Consider the following 25,530-nt stretch of genomic DNA (forward strand, 5'->3'; position numbering starts at 1 on the left):
TACTGTTTTTATTCATTATAGTGAAATGGAATAAATCCACAATTGTCCCACATTTAAACATTTTTTTAACATGTAAATTATACAGTAATAAAAAAAAGATAATGATATAGCTTTTAAGCATTAAGGATTTTTTTTAAGATAGTAATGAGTAAAGTCTTTGCTTCTAAGATCAAATCTTACATAATTCTTACATAATTGTATGTCCTGTGTTTCTATAAGATATTATCATACAATGCAGATCTTGAAAGTGACAGATGTTAGTGTCAAGATGAGAATGTGACATACCAGAGACAAATTAAACAAACCAGAGATGCCTAAAAATCACTCTCATAAATTCTCGATCTGTATCACTTGTCTGTATCTCTTCATGCTGATCTATTACCTTCATATGTGTCCGTCTCTTAGCAATGTTCCATAACAAACACACAAAAACAAAAGAAAATGAACTCACTGAGAAAGTTTGAGTGAAGAGTTTGTCATAGGGTAATGGTAAAAAACATGGTTATATCTTATGTTTGATATTAGCCAGAGCTCATCCGGTGGGAGTTCTGTGTCCATTTTTGGACTCAGACACACACAGAGCTTCTTGTCTTCCTGCACTCTGGTGTCATGGGTGAAAACTAGTTAAGAGAGTGGAGAGTTGTGTTTACATTATCAACTTGGGGAATTGGGAAAACACAGTATGATTAAAATATAAATAAAAATCATTCTTAAGCTTAAGGACTCAGTACAAAGAGAAAACCTCCCCAGCAAGACAAAATAATTCTAAAATGTCTGTTATCTGGCAGTGTAAATATTAATTTGTAGCTAACTAGCAGAGAAGGCACTAGTCAGGTTTAAATCCCGGCGCGTTACAACATGAGGGATGGGCTGGATGTTGTGTTCAGCTCTGAATTTGTTTCTTCATTTACATGTTTTCACATTTCACTACCATTCTTTTAGGGTAAATAAAGAGAAAAGTATTTATTGTATTAATGCAACAAGACCACATATTTGTACCAGACATGCGATGTGAAATTACATAACATACTTAAAGGATTAGTTCACACTAAAAATAAATTTCTGTCATTATTTATTCACCCTCATTTTGTTCCACACCCGTAAGACCTTCGTTCATCTTCGGAACACAAATTAAGATGTTTTTGATGAAATCCTCAAGGTTTTTTTTTTTTTTTAATCTCCCATAGAAAATGATTGTAAGTTTGGCATTGACAAAGGTCACATGTGACCGAAACGTTTTCTCTTTTTTTTCAGTAAAAATCTTGTTTTTGTCTCGCATTTGATGGTTTTCTTCTTTGGTGGAGTGTGCGGACTCTTTTGAAATGATTCACCATTTGGATATTTTTGTCTCATTTGGACTTCCCAGGTGAAAAAAAGTACATTGCTATAATATACTTAAAGCTCTATTTTCGTGCACTAATTTTACATGGAAAAAAATACTAAAAATTCTAAAAAATTACTAAAAATTCTTCTTTAGTACTTCTTAAGACCATCTTAAGAACATCTAAGTGTACTCAACTGTGCTATTTTGAGACAGCATGAAATATGAACTAAAATGTGCTTTTAATATACTATGTATTTAAAAAATATATTTAGATACCACTTACAGCACATTTGAACCCATAGTGTACTACAAGTGGTATCTAAATATATTTTTTAAATACAGACATAGTATATTAAAAGCACATTTTAGTTCATATTTCATGCTGTCTCAAAATAGCACAGTTGAGTACACTTAGATGTTCTTAAGATTATCTTAAGTAGTATTAAAGAAGAATTTTTAGTATATTAAGTACAAAATTAGTGCACGAAAATAGCGCACTTTAAGTACATTGTAGAAGTGTACTTTTTCTTCACCTGGGTTGTTTGAAGGCGCAGTGAGTTCCTGACTACTCTTCAATCTCCCGTAGAAAGAAACAAAATGACCACATTCAAGGTCCAGAAAAGTAGTAAAGACATTGTTAAAATAGTCAGTGTAACTAGGTTCAACCTTAATGTTATGAAGCGACGAAAATACTTTTTATGTGCGCAAAAACAAAACAAAAATAACGACTTTGTTCAAAAATTTCCTTTCTACCCTGTCATTCTCCTATGCAGTTGATGCAGCTTCTTATGGGAGATAAAAAACCCTCTCGGATTTCATCAAAAATATCTTAATTTGTGTTCTGAAGATGAACAAATGAGGGTGAGTAATTAATGACAGAAATGTCGTTTTTGGGTGAACTAACCCTTTAATTGTCAACGGTTACTGACAGTGAAATTCAATTCAAATTCAATTTAGGACATAGCAACTTACATTAATCTCTCTCTCATACATTCTGTTTGCCACTAGCTAAGGATGATCAGATGGATTGACAGATGAGCAGCACTTCTCTCTTGACCTTGCCTGTGGCTGAAAATGGATGGATGGGTGGATGAATGGCTGAGTGGTAGATAGATGTCTATCTAGTTCCTCTGTTCTTTTTTGCCTAGCCATCTGATCATCATCTCAACTTCTGACTCTGTCCCTCCCACATAACACGTGTTGTCAACAGCCAAAATCATAGAAACAAGAAAACAGGAGCTGATTCCTGTTCTTACAACACACATGCATCTTTTAGGCAGTTTGGATGGTATTCTGCCGAACAAAACAACTGTTACAAGAAGCAGAGCCAAATTGAGAATACATTAAAATCATAACAGTGTCAACTGACCCTCCCATCTGTAGCCCAGCACTAACTCACCAAGTAATACAGACCACCCCATCTGCACACATTCATTCACAGGCTTACCGAGAGCTCAATGTGCAGTGAGAGCACATGCACACGCTTCCCACTTCATCTGCTCAGTGCAACACATCCATCAATGAGCACCGTGCAATTAATCAAGGTATTAAATTCATTATATTCCCAGGTGAGTATAAATAGTCTGGTAAGTCCTGTATGACAAAAACGAATGAAAGCAAGTGCCTTTTTTTTTCTCAATAAGGCAACAAATCTCTGAAATTAAATAGTGCGAATGAAAGTAGCCCTGCCGAATGCAATTGTTTTCTAGCAGTTTGAAAAATAACATTCAAAATATAAAAAATATTGCAAGCATTTTCATTATTCATTAAACAGATATCAACATGCCAACAGCTCTATCAGTTTAACCACACATCTGAAATGTTAAATTAATTTGGCCATAGAGAATGCTGGTAGGTTATGAAGGATAAGCACAGGATAATAATCATCAGTTGAAAGTTTAGTCTAAAAATATTGACAATTCTATAATGCTGAGGAAATGAAATGATAACACATCCAAAACCAAAGTATTTGTATATTACCACCATATATGAGCTAAAAATGTGTACACTGAATATATACTTTCTGACTCTCCTCTATACTGATGCATAAATGCAGTTGATAGTGGTTTGGTCTCTTTGTTCTAAACTCATAGTCAAGATTTTTATGTGTTTATATTTCAACACAGTCTGTTCCAGCTAACTGAGAATAACAGGAAGAACATAACTGTGGTGTAGAAACGCAAGACCTTAAAACATAACTTAACTGGATTACAACTGAATTTTATACTTGTCTGGTGTTCATTATCAATTCAAATGGATTAAGCTGATATGTGAAGTTGTGTGTGTGTGTGTATTATTACTGTTGCAATGTAGAAAACTCACATTTCAATATAAGTGTATTTATATTAAATAAACGACCAGTTATGATTGAAAGAATGAGTCAGTGGAACTTTGGAAGTTTCTCTTGATGTTAAGTGATGATTTCTGGCTTGAGAATGAATCATCATGCTTACACTAGCAGCTAACGTTAGCAGGCCTATCTCACTCCAGACAATCTGGACTCTTTCCTAGAAGGAAAAAGTGAATAAATATAAAATAATATTAAACCTGCTGCTGCTACAACACTACTTATCGCAAAAATACAACACAATTAAATTAAATAACACCTAGTAAAAAAAAAACTATCTATCCGCTCTAAGTTTGACCAACAACCTTACATTTTCCAGACTCGTACGTGTCGTCCATACACGTACCCACGAGCTGGATTGGAGTCAAACATTCACGGCATATTGGAGTTTGCTCAAAGTTAAACAGTCTCTGGTTTGTTTTGTTGCAGATAAGACCAGTATTTATGAAGTAACATAAGCAACACAGATTTGCGTCAACGTCATTATTTAACGTCAATTGTGCGCGTTCATGGAGATCAGCCTGCTCTACCTGTCAATCATCCTTTCATTCTCCACACAATATCTACAAGTAATGAACGCGCATCTTAGACAGTATAAACAAAACTGCTCCGCACGTGCACTATATCACAGACAGAAAATGGTTAGTTATGGGTGTTTTTAAACTATAGTGTAAGATATTTTGACACTTTATTGGCATACCAGAGCCATTTGCGATTGTTGGCCATTGGCGCCCTCAGGTGGAGAATTGGACAATGTGCGAATAGCACGATTAAACATAATTTAATTTCCATTTTTTATATATTCTTAATTCCTTCGATTTCTAATGTTACAGACTGTCTGCAAACTAATGTCAGATTGACAGTGAGGTTCAGTGTTTTTTTCCCCCTCTAGCCAATGACGTCTTGGTGAATAGAGATGGAGCAGAGGTCCCCTGTAACATATTGTTTAACAGTGAGTATTGCATTTTAAGTCTTATTAATACCACTATTCAAAAGTTTGGCTTCAGTTTTTTTTTTTTTTCTTCCAGACAATAACGACTTTTATACTGTTACAAAAAAATTATATTTCAGATAATTTTTAACCTTCTATTCATCAAAGAATCATTCAATAAAATAAAATAAAATATTAAACAGCATAAGGTTTTCAACATCGATAAGAAGAAATGTTTTTAAGCACCAAATCAGCATATTAGAATGATTTCTGATTGATCATGTGACACTGAAGACGGAAGTTAGGATGCTGAAAATTCAGAAACCTTGGTGGGCATGAGACTTCTTTCAAAAACATTTTAAAAATCTTACCGACCCCAAACCTTTGAACTGTTGTGTCAGGATAATGAACCACCTGACTGTAGGTATTTGGGTTAGGCCCATTAAATTGGCTACGCAACTTCAAAACTATAGAAATGCGTGTCCTTGAACCCACTTAACTTTTGACATTTAAAGTTTCAAAATTGCCATGTCATGACAGAGCCTTATGATAGACTGACCTACTTACAGTTTGCCAAACCAGAGACTGTGATCCGACACCAGGATGACTTGACCCCCGTCCCTGAACCACCTGCTCTGTTTGGGCAGCATTCCAAACAGACACACAAAGTTCAATCATTCATACTAAATAAATGTGCATTCCTAGAATGGTCACCTTGATCTGTTTGGATCTCCTTGACTAGACTGTTCAGCTTAGAAACTGAAACCTTTAGTCTGCATGCATTACAACAAAATACAAAAAGACAATAATGGGTTACAACATTTTTATTAAAACATTTTAAATACAAAAAGAGACCTCGCACAAGCCATGCACCAGCACGTAGTAATATAGTATTGTTAAATACACTTGTGACATGCTGCAAAATATTGTTAAACATTTCAAACTTAAGCTGCAGCATACATTTACTTCAAGTATTAAGCAATTCCAATATAAAGTAGTTTCTATTTACACTTTAGCAAGCCTATACCTTCATACTGATTGCTGATTGACTATCATTCAAAACATCAGCTGTGTTCTTGTGCAAGAGCTGAGAAGAACATTGAAAACAGGCAAGAAAGTACAATCACACAGAGTTATGGTTTTAACCTTGTTCAATAACCCTCCGACCTTAAAATATATCATTGAACTCAAGTTCTAATCTCTACCCTGTGGCCAGTAATCACTTGAAAAATGTTCTGACACCTGAAAACAAAAAAAAAAACAAAAAAAAAAAAAAACAGAAATCAACTGAGTTACTTGGAAACACAATCCATAAAGCAAATCATTCAGGTTCACATTTCCCCACAGCAATGTAAGCGTACAGGTGTGTCTTACAAGAAGGGTTGTGCTGTTTCTTTAAATACCTGTCCTTCACCTTTCAGAGAAGTCTCCACTCCTCAGTAAACAGAATTTCAGCAATGGCCAGCAGCATTATAAATATAGATCCACTGTCAGAGGGGACTGAAGAAAGAATGTGAACGTAACGGAGATAATATTTGTTATTAGCATTAACATTTACACATGTTTGGAACTTTTGCCTTAGGCCTACTTTAGGCCTTCTTTATCAGGACTTTTACAGTAATGAGAAGATCATTTGGTTGAACTTCAAGATGTGCTTCATTAAAAACTGTATCTATTAAATTCATGCCGTTCAAAAAAAAAAAAAGAGAGAGAGAACTCATCAGTCAAAAAGAATGCAAAATACTGGTACTAAAATAAAGAACTCAAAAAAAAAATGAAAAATTCTGAAAAACATACTTCAGTGCTGCTTTCAAGTTCCTGTAATCAGCATATCCATGCTAATTAGTGGCATTATCAACTAAAATAAAACATTAAAAAGATGATTCTTTTATTTCACAAATGAAAATTCTGTCATCATTTACTCACTATCATTTCAAACCTGTATGACTTTAATTTCCATCTGCACAATGCAAAAAAAATAAAAAAAAAATAATAATAATTGTAAGTCAATAGCTGCGTCTTATTTTAGAGGCTGCGTCCTCCGGAGGTCAGATTTGAAGGCTGTAGACGTCATCAAGGATGTCTTATTTAAAGAAAAGTAACTGTAATAAAACTGACCGTTCTTCCTCGTGAAGTGTAAAATACTGCAATTTCTTTCTTACTTTGCAACCTAACTTACTTTTTTTAAATGAGACAGCCTTGATGACGTATACAGCTTTCAAATACGATCTCTGGAGGATGAAGCCTACGAAATGAGACACAGCTCATTTGTCTAAAAAACACTGTGCCCCACTAACTGTCACTGGGGAATTTTTCAAAATATCTAATTTATGAATACAGAAAAAAAAGTCATACGTGTTAGGAATGATGGTGAGTAAATGATGACAATTTTCATTTTTGGGTGATCTCATTAAACATCTCATTTAAAAGTACTTAACTGGACCTATTTCGTTTATTCTCATTCTTTCACACTCATTTTTAAATGACCTTTATTTTACTTTCCTTTTTCATTCATTCAGAAGTTAAAAGCATTTAACATAAAAGCACATTTTGGCACATTACAGTCATCCTCACTACTTAAAGTCTCTCTTTAGTGCAAAATCTGCTAAACCTACATTAATAAATTTTACAAGATGTGAGAGTTCGTATTGATTTATGGTTTTGTGTTGCATTTTGACCATTTAATTGTGATAGCAGATCTGTGGTGGGCTCAGGATAACTTCTTCTGTTTGGCTTCGTTCTACAAATAACATTGGGAATAAACACCACTCACCTACTGAGATATTAGGATTCCCCTCTAAGGCAGCTGCCATGAATATGTGAAAATAAAAATGTAATACATTCCACTAGTATAGGTAACATTTTGCTGTGCTGATATTACTGACAATGCAGCGATGAGATGTTCACAAGATAAGTAACAGGACGAAAGAGTCTGTCCGCTTTTACTGTCCGCCAATGACGTGTGGGTTAAACTGCACTATAATGATAGTGATATCATCCCTGTACATGCGAGCTAATTCCTCTGGCAAGCTTAACATCTTTGACAACCTCTCGTGGTCCACCAATCCAAACTCATTATTCCCCACCGCGTGCCGAATCAGATGTGTAGCTGCATTCTGGTCCTCAAAGGTGGAGGAGATGCGAGCCTTCCTCTCCTGCAACAATCCCTGCATCTGACCCAAGGTCACCTTAAAACCACCAACACTGACTGGCTGCTGCTGGTGCACTCCAGTGAGATGTTCCCCCACAATCCTCACCACCTCCTGCCTGTGTAACGTTTCCCACAGCCCGTCCGAGCCCAGCACCAGGAAACGATCCTGCGGACGAAGGCGGTGTCGTGTCACCTCCGGTGCCGCCGTAAGGTAGGGCGGCGTGTGGTAGTTGGGTGGGATGAACTTAGCATGCTCATTCTCATGGAGCTGGTCCGGTCCGGACTCAAGAACACGGCGCTGCAGCTCGATGCTCCACTTGAATTTAACGTCTCCGAAGGCGCGAAATGGCATGAGTAACCCCAAGAGACGATCCTGCTTCACCACAGTCTTAGCCTCGGAAAGCGGGTGCTCGGATTTCACGCGCTGCACCTCAGATTCGTTCTGCGCATTGTGGTCATTGGTGAGCGTCAAAGCAGAAAAAGAGCCATCGGGTTCTTGTACGCCCAGGACAGCACGGCCATCCCCCGTGTTGGCGACGTGCAGCTCATTACCATCAATGTGTGCAACGCATGCCGTAGCACCTGAGAATGCCACACGAAGCACCCAGTAGTGCAAGAACGCATTTGGGTCGCCAACCTGCGCTTCAAGGGATATGTCATTGTCCAACCTTTTAAAGGCACTCACGAGAGCTTCGGCAACATCAGGTTGCTCCCCAGGAACGCTCAGGTCCAGAAGTTCCTGCCAGTACGTGCGCAAACTGGAAAAGTAGAGCTTTGAGGCTTCTTTGCTGAAGTAGTCGTTGGGGTGCTTGTGCCACTGCAGAATCGGTTGAAGAGGTCGTCCGCTCTCCACCGCGTTCTCCAGCTCCATCAACGTCTCATGCGGCAGCAACGAAACGGCAATGTAGTAGAAGAGCCGCTCGCTGAGCGCCTGAGCACAAGCGCAGCCCGCGTGGCCATCGAATACTCCGTAAAGCATGCCGCGTGTCTGCAAGCACGTTGCCGCACTTCTCCGATCCTCAATGGGTGCGTTTGCCGGTAGTTGGTTGCTGTCAAAGCCCATGATTGAACTAAGGTTCTTGCCATCAAACTCAGGAACTTTGAAGTTGTACTCATTAGCCTTTAGGATGCTGTTAACCTGAGGCGGGGTCAGGTAGTATGTGTGCCATGGAGGTGATGTCCTGTATCCCCGTGACTGGTGCCGCCATCTTTGAACAAAGCTATGTGGCTGAGTTGCATTAGTGCAGAGATGAGGAGACAGACTGCAGTTTTGGCATGTTATGGCTGGCACTAGGATTTGACCAAATCTCCAGCCATGGATGACCCTGAACACCTGGGAGGTAGCAGCCATGATGATTTGACCTTACCCTCAAAGAACCTGTAAGATAACCACAGCTCAATTACAAAAATTAAACAAAACTCATATTTGCCTCGGCTTCAAGTCTGGGTAGTGATTATCAAGATTACTTCATGATTATCAAGTTCTTAAGTCTTGATGTAAAAAATTACTGTAGTCATCAGAAGATTACTCTCAATGTCTAAGTCAAGGCTAAGGTCAAGGAATGGAAATTCCGTTCAGGATGGGAGTGTGACCCAAGGCTATTTATAATCCTATGCTGCTACATTTTTGGCATTGGACACATTGACTGTCCCAGTGGCCTATTACTGTCACATGTAACATTTATACATTACATAAAGAAAAAATATTGATTTTAATTGGATTGGATTTTAACCCAATGCACATTGCAATTATTCCCTGGCCATCAAGTCGGTCTCCTTTTTAAGGAATTTCTGTATTTTTCTTTGTCCAACCCAATCTGTCTTTTGGAGCATCTAGCACTATTAGCCATTTTTATGTAAATAGTAAGTAATAAGCAATAACATGACTGATGTTTTATAGAACACTGATACTAACAGGAACAGGCAGAACAACGTACCATTGCTATGGTTAACTACTCATGCAAACTTTCCAAATTCTTATGCTGCCTTCAAGTGCTATCGTAAATGTTCTACTTCCCACTTCTGAAGTCAAGATTACGAGCTTGTTGCATTCAAGTGCTTTGAAGAATAGGAATGATGGAGGACACCAGGTTTATTCTTGCCTATTTATTGTGAAAATCTTATTAAAACCAAAATGATATTTATCGTCCCATTCATTTGCAACCATAAACAATCACCACGCTATCTAGATAGCCACTTAAATTTAATTTTTTTTTTTTTTTTTTAAATTAACACTGCTGCAAGGGTTTTCTAATGCAGCGGCAATAGAGTACCTCAGGGATGAAGCATTTTTGAAGGCAAAACCTGGAAGTGAGTTAGTATTTTAGGACTTCCGGTTTCAACACCAAGTCTATGGGTTTTTTGAATGGATTTTTGCTAAATCGCCTGAAATAAGGTCTGTGGTTAACAAAGCCTCTAAATATTTTCACGTTTTGATCTATGTCATAAAACACACCAGTTATAACCCGCTTGTGATTTTTTAAAACTTTTACTGTGTCTTAAAAACAGCGGTTGCTAACAAATTGCTAAACGGGACTACTTCCTTTGGCAGGGACTTTAGACGTAGGCCTAATCATGACAAACAGGACATTTGGACTGCATTTCTCATGAAAAAGTGGATAAGCGCAGATCATAATCAGAGAGCATGTTTTTAAATAAAGTTGTTTTTTTAAATAATGTTTGATGAAGTTTGGTGGTGGTGACGTTGATCCGCGACCATGGTGTGCTGTAGTCCGTTTATAGCCTACTGTTAGCCTTTTATATCTGACGACTTTATTTAGGTTTCAAAATGTATAAATGTTGTGTTAACTTGTAAAGATTATCTTGATAGACAAGTGTCATAACGCTTTGTTAAACAGAGCTTATTTTCTGTGACTTTCCAAAATTCTATTGAAAAATGCATAGGCTTTCAATCGAGGGAACCCGTGCGCCGCTAACTTCCAGGTTGGCCTACAAAAACACTTCATCCCTGAGGTACTCTATGGGAGTGACGGTAAAATTGACATCTTTCTTTCTTCTAGCTGGCATTATCAATCTATTTTTTTCTTCTTTCTGAAAGTTCTGAAAACACAATCGTGACGTTTATCTTTTGCTATTTGGGCAAATGAGAACACAAAAATATATATTTAGCCTCCCTCTCATTCGCCGTTATAGAAGTTTACCCAACTATGACGACTTCCACTTCCAAGAAACCCGGAAATGTGAAGAGAGTCAATTTCAGTCAAATACAGGCTATTTCCACTGTGTATAAAACATACAATATGCTTCAAATGATTATACATATATGTAAATATGCACTACTTTAACGACAAGACAAGGCGATGTAACTGTTCTCGAAAAAACTAATAAAGAATAGCAGAGCAGCAATATTCTCCCCTCAGCCACGTTTAAAATTTGTGGCATGCCCAATCAAAATGGCGACAAAATGTCCATTTTAAACTAGGAAACTCGTATTTACAAATAATTCCGACTGCACGTTAAGGAAGAATTCTATAGGGCACTCTTAATTTGTGCTTTAATTTAATTTTTAATTTAACTTTGTTACTGAAACTTTTTAAAACGCCGTTCTAAATGTGTAAGCTTGTATATACACATGAAAAAATTATATTTACTTTTAAGACCCCACCCTTTTGTTTTGACTTCTAATAGGGGTCTTTAATAAGGACCCCCTTCTAATGAGGGTTCAAGAAGACACCCCCTCCCCCAAAAAAGTCACACCCTTTTGCAAACGGAGTACTCGCACATTAAGTTATCAGCAAAATGGATACAAGGGGTTAAAATAAAAGTGCCGTAACGTTACTCTAAAAACAGCACACGACTTCACGCGCTCTATGGTTACATGCAGTTTCAACAAGGAGCTAATACTACGAACCAGTTACATGCACCTTACTATATAACCAATATATCCAACGTTACGAAGATTTTAATTTACAATCTCCCGATAAAACGACAGTTTAAAAAAAGGAAAAGGCTCAGTTGAGTACTACGCACCGTCCACATCACCCAGCATACATAATCGCTACTAAGTTGCCATATTGTTTACATTTGGGCTTGGCAACATAATTAAAGAGAAATCATTGCAGAGAAGCCCAATGCGGCAAATGCCAATGTATTTAAAGTGGGGAAAAAGTAATTCAGATAGCACTAGGTTTGTACTGCAGCCCCCCTGTTTTACTGCGTGACTGTACCGTGAACAAATGCTAATGCGTCTAAAATACGCGGTTTGGAAATGATTGCACACTATCATTGTACAAAATGCATGCGCAACTCATTACCACTAAACAAAAGATGAGTATTCTTACCTGAGGATATTACTGTGACTGAGTTTATGGTCGATGCTTGATTAGGCTACATTTGTTCATATGCACTCACCCCGCCCGCATCCTGCAATCCTAGTTCGCCTCCAGCCCACACCGCCCGGGCAAGATGATTGGTTCACTTACGTAGCTGCTTCGTCATCAGAGGTGTAGCTAACTGCGCTTAACCTCACTTTTTCCGGTAGTTATTATAATTAAGACACAAATAGGTTCTAACAAGAAAAATATTTTCAAAAATGTATGGGCCAGTCGGTCTGCTCCAAATTCTGGAGCAAATATCTCTAGAGACTGAAGGTAGAGGCCTTTCAGTGCGCGCAGTGACTACTCAAACTGTCTCAATTTGAAAGGAAACCATGGGAAAAGTGTTTGTTTATTCTAAAAAAATGTTTGTTTTTCTTTTCAGGCATATCTAAATAGTAAGTATAATGACTTTTACACATGCAAAACCTGATTATTAACCCACACCAAAAATATGTATGCTGGTGATTAAATGATAGGCCTATAAAACAATGGTATTTTTTCGAAGTGGTAGAAAAGCAAATTGAGCCACTTTTGGGTGACTACTTTTATTAAAAAGTGATATTTTATTGCCCTATTATAGAAACATTGAAGCAGAAAGCAAATGAGGCAAAGAGTGTAACCTCTTACACTTTATTATTAACCTTTATTTCCTCTTTGCCTAAGAGAGTAAGTAACTTAAGTGAAAAATGGCTCATCTTACCCTCTCTCTCTTACGTTAGGTCTTATATAATACCTATATAAAAAGATGGGGAAGGAGATTGATTCAAAAAGAAAATCTGTTTTAAAGTTTGACAGAGACAAGTAATTTCAGTATTTATATTTACTTTTAATTCGTAGATGAAAATCTATGCAATAATTTAACTCAAATAATTCAGCTGCCACAGACATCTACATTTAATTTTTTTTAACATGGTTCACCAGTTGCTCAAAGATGGTGAAATGATGCATGATGAATTGCTTAATGAAGCAAAAAGGAAACGAAATGCACCAATGCAATACACTATTTACACAAAGGCATCAATAAACACACAAAATCCACGTAAATAAAAATAATTTATGTAATAAATTTGGATTTATGTGAAGTGAATCAGGAGGAAAAAATACATTTGTTTACAGAGAATACACTTGTATTACAATCACTGAGTATTTTTATATTTTATGTAAATATGCTTATGTTATACACATGGAAATCCTAACAGCTAAAATGCTTCCTTATATTGGCGTGTGATAGGATTGGAACTCTAGATTCTGCTTCTAAAAGTTTTTAGTTTCCTTTCAGGAGATTCTTAGATGCACAAATAAAAAAGTGTTTGTAAGCGTCTAATTACAGGTGAACCCAATCTGGGTATTCAGAAACTCCACCTCCTTACAAATCCCACCAGGAAGTGACAGAAAAAAATTGAAAAGGCATTGGTGAGAACTGAGTACAACATCTCAAAAAAAGAGTTCAAAAAGGAATCAAGATCATAAAAAATTGAGAATGGCTTCTGTGAAAACAGTATCTGTGGAAGATCTTACTTGTCCTGTGTGCTGTGAAATCTTCAGTTTTCCTGTTATTCTGTCATGTAGTCACAGTATCTGTAAAGAATGTCTTCAGCAGTTCTGGAAAACCAAAAAAGTCCGGCAGTGTCCCATCTGCAGGAGAAGATCCTCAAGAGGGGAACCTCTTTGTAATCTGGTGTTGAAGAACTTATGTGAGTCCTTCACAGCAGAAAGTCCTTCAGGGTCTGAGGTGATCTGCAGTCTGCACAATGAGCACCTCAAACTCTTCTGCTTGGAAGATGAACAGCCTGTGTGTGTTGTGTGCAGAGATTCAGAAAAACATGCCAATCATAGATTCCGGCCCATTAATGAAGTTGCTCTATCTTACAAGGTAAGAAAAATCCTTTCATTTTACTCTATGTGCATACAGTAGCAATGTAACTATAACAATGTATCTATAACAACATGCAAACAGAACACACTTAAATCTCCTAGGGATTTAACACTTCACTTGTGTTCTAGGAAGAGCTCAAAACAGCACTGAAGTCCTTACGAGAGAAGCTTAAACACTCAAAAAAAATTAAAGCAGAGTTTGATAATAAAGTTCAGCACATCAAGGTGAGGGTCACGAGTCAAGAGACAATATTAACTTATTTACAACACAGTGATTATCATAGACAAAAGTATGTAATAATTCCTGTGTAGATGATGGTGGTTTAACCACTTTTTATGTCTCTGTTGTTTGTTTTATATTCAGACTCAGTCTAAGCTCACAGAGCAGCAGATTAAAGAGGAGTTTAAGAAGCTTCATCAGTTTCTCAAAGATGAAGAAGAAGCTACAATCACTGCACTGATGAAGGAGGAAGAGCAGGAGAGTCAGATGATGAAGGAGAAGCTTGAGGAGATGAACAGACAAATCTCAGCTCTATCAGACACAATAAAAGACATTGAGGAAAAGATGAACGCCAGTGACGTCTCATTTCTACATGTGAGAACTGATTATTTCTTGAACTTGCTTGTTGTCCTGCCCAGTCAAACAAACAAAATTCTTTAATTTATTCAAATATTGAGCATTTGAGGAGATGCTAAATTGTTTTGTACATTTTGCAGAACTTCAATGTCACAATGGAAAGGTAAGTGAGAAATCATGTCACTCATTTCTTTGATTGTAAACTTAAACTCACTGCAGTTCTGACTATTGAATGTTATTCTAGATCCCGGATCTCGCAGCAGGATCCACAGATGCTTTCTGGAGCTTTGATTAATACAACAAATTACTTTGGCAACTGCGCTTTCAGAGTCCAGGTGAAGATACAGGAAATTCTCCATAATGGTAAGTCTTTAAAAGATCTGTGGAGTTACTGATGAAATATGTTGGATAGTTATTTCCCACATCATACACACAAATTCATTGTAAACCCTAATGCTCAAAATAATTCATTGTTTGAGTTGGGAAAACTCAAATTAAACAAGTTATTTAGAACTTTCTTTTTCTTTTGAGTTCACAAAACTGACACATTTGAAGTAATCTGAATTGTTTCATTGTTTTGAGTTTTATGAACTTTTCTTTTAATTTAGACAAACTTAAATTTACCTGAAACTGGGCTATTATTTCTATTTCCCAGCATGCTTCCCAAGACACTCAAAAGGGAGAATAAATGCTAAAATTAAGTGTTATATAATGTTTTTGTGCAAGATTAATGTCAAGTGGGAGATATAGTAGTATTTCAGCTATGTTAATTTAGAAGAGTTTCTGTTGGGTGTTTTGGGAGGTTATCATCATAGTGACATAATGGGCTGAGAACAGGTATATCATAAATGTTCTATATTGCCGTACTCTTTCAGCAATTGCTATGCTATCGTAATGTTATCATAACATTATTATTAATTAGCATTTGCTGAATTTGCTAGTTATAGCTAGCTAAATTTCCACTACTGAAAATATAAGTTGAGTTTACACGATCATTTTAAGTTTAATGTATGAATTAACCTTTTAAAAAAATTCAAGTTAAGAGCAATTAAAATGTATAAGTACAAAATTGAAACAGTTGCTTACTTAAATTTTGAATTTCTTAACTTAAAAAATTTAACGTAACTGATTACCAAGTTTTGCCAACTTGTTTGTGTTTATTTGGGTAGATCATGCTGTCTCCTATAAACTATAAAATATTTCCAATTACATGGTTTGCTCTTTTCTTAAAGATATTTTTTTAAATTAAATTTATTTTTTCATTTGATCATGGGAAAATGTCCCATGAAGTATCCCAAAGACATGAAATACATATTTTTGAACCACATATTAAATGATTAATTAGTGTGAACAATTAAACTCTTTTTAATTTTTAATAAAAATGAACAAATAAATACATAAATAAAGAGGGTCAAAACAAAAACAACTCTGACTGTATCTATAGTGTTTCACCAACCGGACAAGCATTTAATCATATTGATTTACTTATGCCAATCAGAATTAAAGCACCTGCTTTCTCTCTCATCAGCTCCTGTGATTCTGGACCCAAACACTGCGCATCCACATCTGACCCTGTCTGATGATCTGACAAGTCTGACATACTTGAGGGCCCTTGATGATCCAGATGCGTTTGCCTTCATCCCCTGTGTTCTGGGTTCAGAGGGCTTTAACTCAGGAACACACTGTTGGGATGTGGAGGTTGGAGACAATTCCTGCTGGAGTCTTGGATTAATGACAGCACCAAAACAAAGGAAGGAGTATGTTTTCTCTTATACTGATTTTTGGTGTGTGGAATACATGGATGGTGGATTTATGTCACCAATTCCAAAGCAATACTCCACTTGCTTTACCATTAAGAAGAAGCTTCAGAGGGTAAGAGTGCTGTTGGACTGGGAAAGAGGAAAAGTGTCGTTCTCTGATCCTGAAACCAACACACATTTATGCTTATTCACATCACGCTTTACTAAGACAGTGTTTCCATTCTTTTATACCAATTGTCCAAATGCTCTGAGCATTTTACCAGTGAAATTGTTTGTAACAACAGAAAAGCATAGTTATATCTGAAACTGCTTCTGTGAATACACAAGCATACAGATTTTGCTATCATTGATATTTTAGATGCATTTCAGGCTAATACAGCATAACCTAACATAGCCTACCAAATTATTGGTGTAGCAAATATTTAGGTCATTGACATCTTAACTATATCACCTTGCCTTTTTGGAACATTTTTAACTGACCTAACACTACAAATTCAATGTGGGAAAAGCACAAATGTGTTACTATTCTATACAGCCATGTGCTAAAGAATAATATGAGATGTTTTGCATGTTACAGAAATGTTAAAACAACACAAACAAATAAATATTACCATGCATAATTCTTTTCATATTATTCTCTTATCATTCAGTAGAAGAGAAAATATTGTCAATAAAACTTTAACAATTGCTTGTTGTGAACAATTACACCCAGCTTGCAGTCATTCCCAGCTGGCTGATTAAGTTTTAATTGGAATATCAGCTGCCCTGATATTCAGATTCAGAACAACAGCACTGCCATAACACCATTACAACATTTTATAATTATCATTCTGATTAATTTACATATACATCTAAAAATTGTATTTTTTAAGCAAAAACTGTCACTTTTTTCAGTGTGTATATTGGATTGGAAGAATTGCTAGATTCTGATTTAATTCTACATCCACAATCAGTTCCTATCAGGTGATGCTTGAACGCACAAGAAAATAAAAGAGTGATCGATGAAATGATGCATTAACCAGAAAAGTAAAGAGTACCTGAAAACCATACTTGAGTAAAAGTACAGATACCTTACAGTGAAAATGACTCCATTTCAAGTTACATGCCACCAATTCCAATACGACTTACGCCTGGTTTCACAGAAAAGGCTTAGATTAATGCTCCCTTCATGGGCTATCGGAAATTTGATAATGCCCACTTCTGAAGTCGTAATTATGAGCTCATCGCATTCAAGTTTTGAAATGGGAGGGCATTCATATTCAATAATTCTGAGGGCACGTGAAGGCAGCATAAACCGGGATTAGGCCTTCGTTCAATTAGGGCATTTAAGTAGCTTTTATAAATGTGCCTTAGAAAAAAAAATACTGGTATGTACATATTTTAAGTTATGTCAGTGCAAGTTGGTTTCAGTTAAAATAGCTCAAATGTGCATTTTAGTCTGGGACTTGTCTTAAGCCGTGTCTGTGAAATCGGGGGTTAGAGAGTATCTGATATGAACAGTACTTAAGTATTTTACTTCACTGAATATAGGCTGAAAGATACACTAGTCCTCAATACCTAAGAGACATGCCAGTGAAAAACAAGAAACAGTTGATTTGTGAGAGAGCAATCACATTTATTTTCTGAAATCAAAATAAAACTGAAAAGTTGCATTAAATCAAGGTCAAATCAACAGCCTCTTAAACATCTACAAACACTCAAGTCTCAGTTAAAAAAAAAAAAGGTCTCTTTAATATAATGGATATTGGATAAATAGAATAATGTCAAGTAAAATGAAACAAAGCCTATACTTGCACTGGACGTGCTGGTTTCGGCCTAGTCAACAGCTGCAGCCATGTCTTCATCGATTCAGCAACTACCTGCACTCGCATTCACGTAAACTAGCAATGTTGACAGTTTGGGCCAGTAAGGGCAAAACATACAAGATGTAAAGATTCTTCAGTGCCCTGCAGATATCACTTCCTTTATAGCATAAATAAACCGCTGCAGAAAAGTTAGCTGCCATGCAAAATGTAACAATTTATTGAATTACTCATCACAAATGTATTAGAGTAACGAGTACATTATTCAAACATGTAGTCAAGTAAAGAGCTAAAAGTTGCTAATATTTTTGAAACAAAGTAAAACTACAAATTAAAAAGAAACTTATACAGTAACTAATTACATTCTCTCAGATACTATACACCACTGACATAAATTCCACCTGACAGGTAATTCCAGTCCACAACATCAGAAACTACTCCCTCTTACAAATCTTAAAATCCTTTATTTGCTCATTCTCAATTCCATGACTATACAGCAAAAATGAGTTTGCAATGTGGATAAAAAAAAACACTCTTGAAAAGGATATTTGTGAAGTGTGTTTCTGCATGCATAACCTGATATTGCTGAGTTCAACATGTTCCTGGGTCAACATTTTTGTTGATCCTGGGACAACATTCAAATCAACCAATCAGATTTGAGGGACAAGTTTACAGATTATGTCAAGTTTAGGCTTAAAATAATGAATTTCTGCTTCTACATCAGTGTTATTCATCTATCATTTCCCTCTGATTTTTGGAATAACTTAAGGGTAGGGTTAGGTTTAGGGGTAGGAATAGCGATAAGACTAAATTTTCAGACTAGAATGTTGTCCCAGGATCAACAATATATGTTGACCCAGGAACGCATCTAACTCAGCAATATCAGGACGTGCGTTTCTGCATGGACTCATGGAGTTTGAAAGTAAAGTGAAAGTAAACTTTTGACTGTATTAGTTGTTACAAAAGGAATGAAAAATAAGAAGATCTCTCGAAGATCTTATACTTGTCCTGTGTGCTGTGAAATCTTTAGTGTTCCTGTTATTCCCTCATGTGGTCACAATGTCTGCATTTTCACGTTCTACTCTTTATTTCTGATTATTTGTCTGACTGATGTGTGCTAAAATGCAAATACAGAATTAAGATCATACAAATTGTTTCATTAATGTTTCAAAATGTAATGTTTATTTTATAATAATGTTTTCCTTTCTCAATAAATATTTTGGATTTTTGCAAACTGACAAAAAATAAGGATAAGTAGAATAATATATTTAAGATTGATATTTAAGATTTAAGTTGCTGCAATCAATCCTTTTGTGTTTGTGTCTGATCTTGAGTCTTGAACTCCTGAGTGAACTTATCACAGTCAAATGAATCTGATTCTTCTGCACTCTGAAGTCTTTCATTCTGACTCTGTAATACTGAGTGACTTTAAAGGTATCTCTATAGAACCAGAAAGTCTTGCTCTTGTCAAGTGTCTTCACATATATCTACACATACAGCTGATTCCCTTTCAGAAGAGTCTTTATGTAAAACTCTTTCAAACAAAATAAGTCAGTTGGGCTACAAGAAAGTGACCAGTCTGTTGTTTGGTCCGAGTTTAGTTTGATCATGTCGGACTAAATCAGTTTCCAGAGTGTGATTGATATTCATGCTTTCTTACATGGAAGAATATGCATAAATGTGTAGGGAATTCTGTGTTACAACAATTAAAAGGCCACGCAAACTACTGGAGCCACTTTACCAAGAGTTTCAAACACTGAGCTTTGACTTTTTTCAAAGCACTGAAGCATCTGTTAAGTTAGGCAGCCTGCCAATTCCTTTAGGTGTGTCTTTGTTATGCTAACTCAAAGAAAGTTCTTTATCTCAGTGTGATTGACAGCTATCGTGTGAGGCTCCATAGCTCAGTGGTTAGAGCACTGGTCTTGTAAACCAGGGGTCGTGAGTTCGATCCTCGCTGGGGCCTGTTGGGAAATATTTTCGAATGTGACCTGTTCTTAAAATTACCTTGAACTGACACACTGTGGTGACATGGATGGACAGGAATCTTCACAGAGCAAGAAAAACTGGGACTCGCAGATCATGAGACCAGTTCCTCGTCATCCATACAGGATCTTTTTGACATGGAAAAAAAGTTATCTTTGAGGATACCAAATACCAGGCAGACCAAGATCAATACAATAATAAAATTAGAGACTTTATTTGTCTGCAATGTTGTGAGCTGTTCCAGTAAAGAATTTTAATACCTGTAACTATACAGTGCTTTTACTGTATATGTGGTTTTACTGTAAAAAAAAAAAAAAAAAAAAGGTTCAATGGTGTTCTAAATAGACCCATAAGGTTCTTGAGTCTATAAAGAATCCTTTATGCCTTAAAGGTTATAAGGAGAAATGTCTTAAATCATTGCATAATACTTTCATGTATAATTTTTTCCTAGTGATAAACTATGTTTACGATCTGTTTGATTCAAAACATTTAATTCAAATTAAAAATTAAATCCATAAAATGATTCCATGATGGGAACCCTTAAAAGGTTCTATATATGAAGCGCCTGACAGAAACCTTTAAAGGTGCCATCGAATTGAAAATTGAATTTATCTTGGCATAGTGAAATAACAAGAGTTCAGTACATGGAAATGACATACAGTGAGTCTCAAACATCATTGTTTCCTCCTTCTTATATAAATCTCATTTGTTTAAAAGACCTCTGAAGAACGGGCGAATCTCAACATAACACTGACTGTTACGTAACAGTCGGAGTGTACACCCCCAATATTTGCATATGCCAGCTCATGTTCCCAACATTATGAAAGGCATTAGACAAGGGCAGCCAGTATTAACGTCTGGATGTGCACAGCCGAATCATCAGACTAGGTAAGCAAGCAAGGACAATAGCGAAAAATGGCAGATGGAGCAATAATAACTGACATGATCCATGATATCATGATATTTTTAGTGATATTTGTAAATTGTCTTTCTAAATGTTTCGTTAGCATGTTGCTAATGTACTGTTAAAAGTGGTTAAAGTTACCATCGTTTCTTACTGTATTCACGGAGACAAGAGCGTCATTATTTTCATTTTTAAACACTTGCAGTCTGTATAATGCATAAACACATCTTCATTCTTTATAAATCTCTCTAACAGTGTGTAATGTTAGCTTTAGCCACGGAGCACTATCAAACTCATTCAGAATCAAATGTAAACATCCAAATAAATACTATACTTACGTGATTAGACATGCTGCATGACGAACACTTTGTAAAGATCCATTTTGAGGGTTATATTAGCTGTGTGAACTTTGTTTATGCAATGATAGAGTCGAGAGCTCTGGGGGGGGCGGAGAGCGCGAGCAATTAAAGGGCCAGCAGCCTGAATCGGTGCATAGTTAATGATGCCACAAAATAGGCAGTTAAAAAAATTATTTAGAAAAAATCTATGGGGTATTTTGAGCTGAAACTACACAGACACATTCAGGGGACACCTTAGACTTATATTACATCTTGTAAAAAAACGTTTGATGGCACCTTTAAGGTTCAATGTAGACCCTTTTCTTCTAAGACTGTCTTAAAAGTTGAGGATCTCTAAGTTAAAAGATGGATTTCCAGGTTTGTTGGTTTATTTTCCTCAGTGTATCACTGTAATATCTCATGATGCTGGTAGATGGCAGCAAAGTAAAATATATCCAGGAATCAGGAGCTACAATGTGTCTTGCATTTGCATTATATCATTTTTAGTTCACATACAGTAACAAATATAGGTGATACGTAACATATACATTCACAATATAGTTAACCATCAACATCCACAAGAATTAGGATTTAATCTGATTCATTATACATATAGGCCTTTTAATATTATTTATGTATTTACTTTATTTTGGCGGTTCTCTCTCACGACAAACATTCCCCCCAAACTAAAGTCAAAAATAAATAAAACATCCGATTCTGTCTGATGATCTGACCAGTCTGAGATACAGGAAGATGTGGTAACTGGTTCCTAATAATCCAGAGAGATTTTACCCATCTGCCTGTGTCCTGGATTCAGGGGGCTTTGACTCAAGAACACACTTCTGGGATGTGGAGGTTTGGAGACAATTTATTGTGGATTATTGGCATAACCCCAGGATCAATTGAAAGGAAGGGAAAAGTTTCCTTTGACACAAAAGTCTGATGCGTTTCATATAAAGATGGTAAATAATTCTCACAATCTCCAGAGAAACCCAACAATCTCATTACAGTTAAAGAGGAGCTTGTGAGATGGGACTGGGACAGAGCAAAACTATCATTCTGTGATCCTTTAACTAACAAACATCTACACACATTGACAACCATCTTCACAGAGAGCCTTTCCTTTGTTTCCATTGTCTTTCCTTCTGAGTGTAATACTGAGTATCTCTATAGAACCAGAAAGTCTTGCTCTTGTCAAGTGTCTTCACATATATCTACACATGCAGCTGATTTCCTTTCAGAAGAGTCTCTATGTAAATAAAAACCTCTTTCAAACAAAATAAGTCAGTTGGGCTACAAGAAAGTGACCAGTCTGTTGTTTGGTCTGAGTTTAGTTTGATCATGTCGGGATAAAACATTTTCCAGAGTGTGATTAATATTCATGCTGTTTTACATGTAAGAATATGCATAAATGTGCAGGAAATTCTGTGTTACAACAATTAAAAGGCCACGCAAACTACTGGAGCCACTTTACCAAGAGTTTCACACACTGAGCTTTGACTTCTTCTCAAAGCACTGAAGCATCTGTTAAGTTAGGCAGCCTGCCAATTCCTTTAGGTGTGTCTTTGTTATGCAAACACAGTTCTTTATGTCAGTGTGATTGACAACTATCATGTGAGGCTCCATAGCTCAGTGGTTAGAGCACTGGTCTTGTAAACCAGGGGTCGCGAGTTCGATCCTCGCTGGGGCCTGTTGGGGAAAGTTTTTGAATGTGACCTGTTCTTAAAATTACCCTGAATTGACACAATGTGGTGACTTGGATGGACATGAATCTTCACAGAGAACGTGTGCGCCTCTATCAGCTACCTAGTTCAGTATTCAGGGCTGTCTCAACTGCAAAATCCTACCAGTGCACTGAAACGTTCACTCCCTTAAAAAGTCCCACAATTCACTGTGAAAACCAGGGAGCAGTGGTTGAATCTGCCTTGATATGAAAGATTTGAGGTGATTCTCAGGTGTGGATCTTCCTTTTTCTCTATTATAATAAAATCATTTAGGTGATGCTCTTACTTCATGGTAGATTTCACATTATACGGCAGCTTTCTTACTCTATACAGTAGTTTCTCTATAATGTTTGTGACATCAGAGAGACATCATAGTACATAAAGATAGTCTAAAATGTTACATTTTGTTCTTCATTAAGGAGCCACTTATGAACAAACGAAATCATTCATTGTCACTTACATGAATGACAGAGCATGAGCAGATGAGGTTCAGTAGCTCAGTGGTTAGAAAAATGGTCTTGTAAATCAGTGGTCATGATTTTGGGGTGCAAGATCTGTTTTAAAATGAAAACCAAAGACCACATGCCATCATTTGAAATTAATAAAAGGGCTTTAGGAGACCAGAAAGAACAAAATCAATATGATTATAAAACAAAGACTTTATTCATTGGCCACATTGTGAACTGTTCTAATAAGAAATTGTTACTTTTCTAAAGTGTGTGAGTCCGGTCTCTATTCATCATCTAATTTACATTATGTTACTGGTTATAGTTCACACCAGTATTTGGATCAGTTGAAGTTCTGCTCCTGTGACTGTACAATGCTGCCTTAATATGATTTATTGTCTAATATTGAAGGGTGAGAACAGCCTCTTGGTTAAGGAGTTACAACGTGCATTTGCATTGTATTATATTTGGTTCACATACAGGTACAAATATAGATAATTTCAGACAAGTTTTTTTTGTGTAAAATAAACAGTGTAATAATAAAAGTAGATCATTCTAAATAATCCAATGAAAGTCTATGCCTGGAAGAGAGCATCCCTCTTTATTGTGGGGTTCTCTCTCACGGCACAATGCAAGTGGCTTTACGGAGAGCCAGGTATCCGGTCACCACATCTGTGGGCAATTGACGGACGTAGGAAAACTCCTCAGTCGAAGCGAAGCGCAGTTTCGTCTGAGGGTCAGTGTAGTTTGCCTGGGACAAAGATGTTAAAATCATTAGGTGAGCTTAGAGGGTACATCAAGTCAATTAAATTAGTGCCCCTTAAAAAACAACAACAACAACAACAACAACAACATTTTACAACAGACTCACCGGCAGACCTGAGATGTCGGAGTACTTTTTAGCAGGTTTCATAGAAGGAGGCGCATCTATGCTGTAGTCTGAGAGAGAAAAACAATAAAGATTTAAATATTGTCAAAGTAAATCAGCACATTCACTAACACATTTAATATGTAAACAATTATTATTCTGACAGAATTAATCAGATTCAAAGGTGTTTTATTACTTTTGTAAGTGACTCACAGTTAGGATCAGTGATTTTCCAGGGCAGTGCTTTTTCTGCTGCTAAAATCTGCTTTAGATTCTTCCAAGTCCTGTTCTTCTTCCCTGCTGCTGCTCCACCAATACCTGAGTGCTAGTGGAGGAAAAACCTATGAATGTATTGAAATGTTTCACAATACATCTTTTTGTTGTAGAAAAGTCTTACCACAAAGTTAGGGTTTTTAAAAGGCAGACTCTTGGTAACAGTCTCTACATCAACAGCTGTCGTTGGTTTTCCTTCAGAAGTCCCCTCAACTGGGGCAACCTAAGACAAATGCAACACAATCAACGACAAACATTTCATTATTAACTGAAACATCACGTGCAAGCAGTATTCCCGTCATGTTGAAGTCTAGTGCGTTTTCTTTACCTGAGCTTGAGTAGTCGACGATGCAGGTTGTGTTTTTTTCTTTTTGCTGTTGTTATTAATTGGTTGTAGTGCGGTGTGGGTCGCAGGACTGATGGCTCGCTTTTTGCTCCGGGCTTGAGCAACTAACGCCGCCGCTGTCTGTGCTTTACTCGCCGAGAGCGTCGCTGGATTCAAATCCCTTGCTTTTGATATTCCCGGTTCGGAAGACGCAGACATTTGTAGTTTTAAGCAACGAACATAACCTGGAATGTTGTAAAAACTCTGTTGAGAGCTCGTTAGCCTTCAGCTAAATCACAACATCCTATTCACCCGGAAGAAATGAGAAAAACATGCAAGGCGTGCGTTGTATTTTTATTCCGTTGCTACAATCGATTGCGGACAATGGTTCCGCTGATGTTATGAGTTGCGAAATAATTATTGTAGTACAAATATAAAATATTATTGATTATTATATTAATATTCCAACTTGTTTTATATTTGTTCTCCTTTTTAGCTAGAGATGGCCTACATTTGTTCACAGCAGAATGGAGAAAAAAAAGAATAATGGATGTTCCAGAGCCTA

General features: G+C 36.6%; 3 protein-coding genes and 2 non-coding genes across 6 annotated transcripts; 3 read left to right on the top strand and 2 right to left on the bottom strand.

Moving 5' to 3' along the window:
* Nucleotides 1-5,411: 5,411 nt before the first annotated feature.
* pdp1 (pyruvate dehydrogenase phosphatase catalytic subunit 1) lies at nt 5,412-12,229 on the bottom strand. 2 transcript variants are annotated; one of them, XM_048152964.1, is made up of 2 exons: nt 12,125-12,229; nt 5,412-9,131 (listed from the first exon to the last, which is right to left on the bottom strand). In XM_048152964.1, exon 2 carries the CDS (start codon nt 9,102-9,104, stop codon nt 7,545-7,547), a length of 1,560 nt encoding a protein of 519 aa, XP_048008921.1. In that variant the 5' UTR covers nt 9,105-9,131; nt 12,125-12,229; the 3' UTR covers nt 5,412-7,544. The 2 variants fall into 2 exon arrangements, with proteins under 2 accessions (XP_048008921.1, XP_048008920.1); XM_048152963.1 differs by having other exon boundaries at nt 12,055-12,201.
* A 139-nt stretch (nt 12,230-12,368) lies between these two features.
* On the top strand, nt 12,369-18,790 carry zmp:0000001316 (E3 ubiquitin-protein ligase TRIM35). The gene is made up of 6 exons (XM_048152965.1): nt 12,369-13,963; nt 14,095-14,190; nt 14,330-14,560; nt 14,683-14,705; nt 14,787-14,905; nt 16,071-18,790. Exons 1-6 carry the CDS (start codon nt 13,571-13,573, stop codon nt 16,604-16,606), a joined length of 1,398 nt encoding a protein of 465 aa, XP_048008922.1. The 5' UTR covers nt 12,369-13,570; the 3' UTR covers nt 16,607-18,790.
* Nucleotides 18,791-19,994: 1,204 nt separating this feature from the next.
* Nucleotides 19,995-20,067, top strand: trnat-ugu. Its single transcript has one exon. It is a non-coding gene; the product is annotated as a tRNA-Thr (tRNA).
* Nucleotides 20,068-22,947: 2,880 nt separating this feature from the next.
* Nucleotides 22,948-23,020, top strand: trnat-ugu. Its single transcript has one exon. It is a non-coding gene; the product is annotated as a tRNA-Thr (tRNA).
* A 672-nt stretch (nt 23,021-23,692) lies between these two features.
* On the bottom strand, nt 23,693-25,352 carry ino80c (INO80 complex subunit C). Its single transcript, XM_048153927.1, has 5 exons — nt 24,969-25,352; nt 24,765-24,863; nt 24,581-24,692; nt 24,371-24,438; nt 23,693-24,250 (listed from the first exon to the last, which is right to left on the bottom strand). The coding sequence occupies exons 1-5, from the start codon at nt 25,182-25,184 to the stop codon at nt 24,119-24,121; spliced, it is 627 nt and encodes a 208-aa protein (XP_048009884.1). The 5' UTR covers nt 25,185-25,352; the 3' UTR covers nt 23,693-24,118.
* Between the last annotated feature and the right edge of the window lie 178 nt (nt 25,353-25,530).

Source organism: Megalobrama amblycephala, linkage group LG13 (assembly GCF_018812025.1).
Source record: "Megalobrama amblycephala isolate DHTTF-2021 linkage group LG13, ASM1881202v1, whole genome shotgun sequence".
Taxonomy (NCBI): domain Eukaryota; kingdom Metazoa; phylum Chordata; class Actinopteri; order Cypriniformes; family Xenocyprididae; genus Megalobrama; species Megalobrama amblycephala.

What these genes read in the sequence shown, in the direction of transcription:
- ino80c (XM_048153927.1), bottom strand. Translation starts at nt 25,184, where the DNA reads ATGTCTGCGTCTTCCGAACCGGGAATATCAAAAGCAAGGGATTTGAAT. An exon ending in TTAAAAACCCTAACTTTGTG is followed by an intron (nt 24,693 to 24,764) that starts GTAAGACTTTTC and finishes TTCCTCCACTAG; the next exon opens with CACTCAGGTATTGGTGGAGC. An exon ending in CCGACATCTCAGGTCTGCCG is followed by an intron (nt 24,251 to 24,370) that starts GTGAGTCTGTTG and finishes TCTTTGTCCCAG; the next exon opens with GCAAACTACACTGACCCTCA.
- pdp1 (XM_048152964.1), bottom strand. Translation starts at nt 9,104, where the DNA reads ATGGCTGCTACCTCCCAGGTGTTCAGGGTCATCCATGGCTGGAGATTT.
- zmp:0000001316 (XM_048152965.1), top strand. Translation starts at nt 13,571, where the DNA reads ATGGCTTCTGTGAAAACAGTATCTGTGGAAGATCTTACTTGTCCTGTG. An exon ending in AAGTTGCTCTATCTTACAAG is followed by an intron (nt 13,964 to 14,094) that starts GTAAGAAAAATC and finishes CTTGTGTTCTAG; the next exon opens with GAAGAGCTCAAAACAGCACT. An exon ending in TTCAATGTCACAATGGAAAG is followed by an intron (nt 14,706 to 14,786) that starts GTAAGTGAGAAA and finishes ATGTTATTCTAG; the next exon opens with ATCCCGGATCTCGCAGCAGG.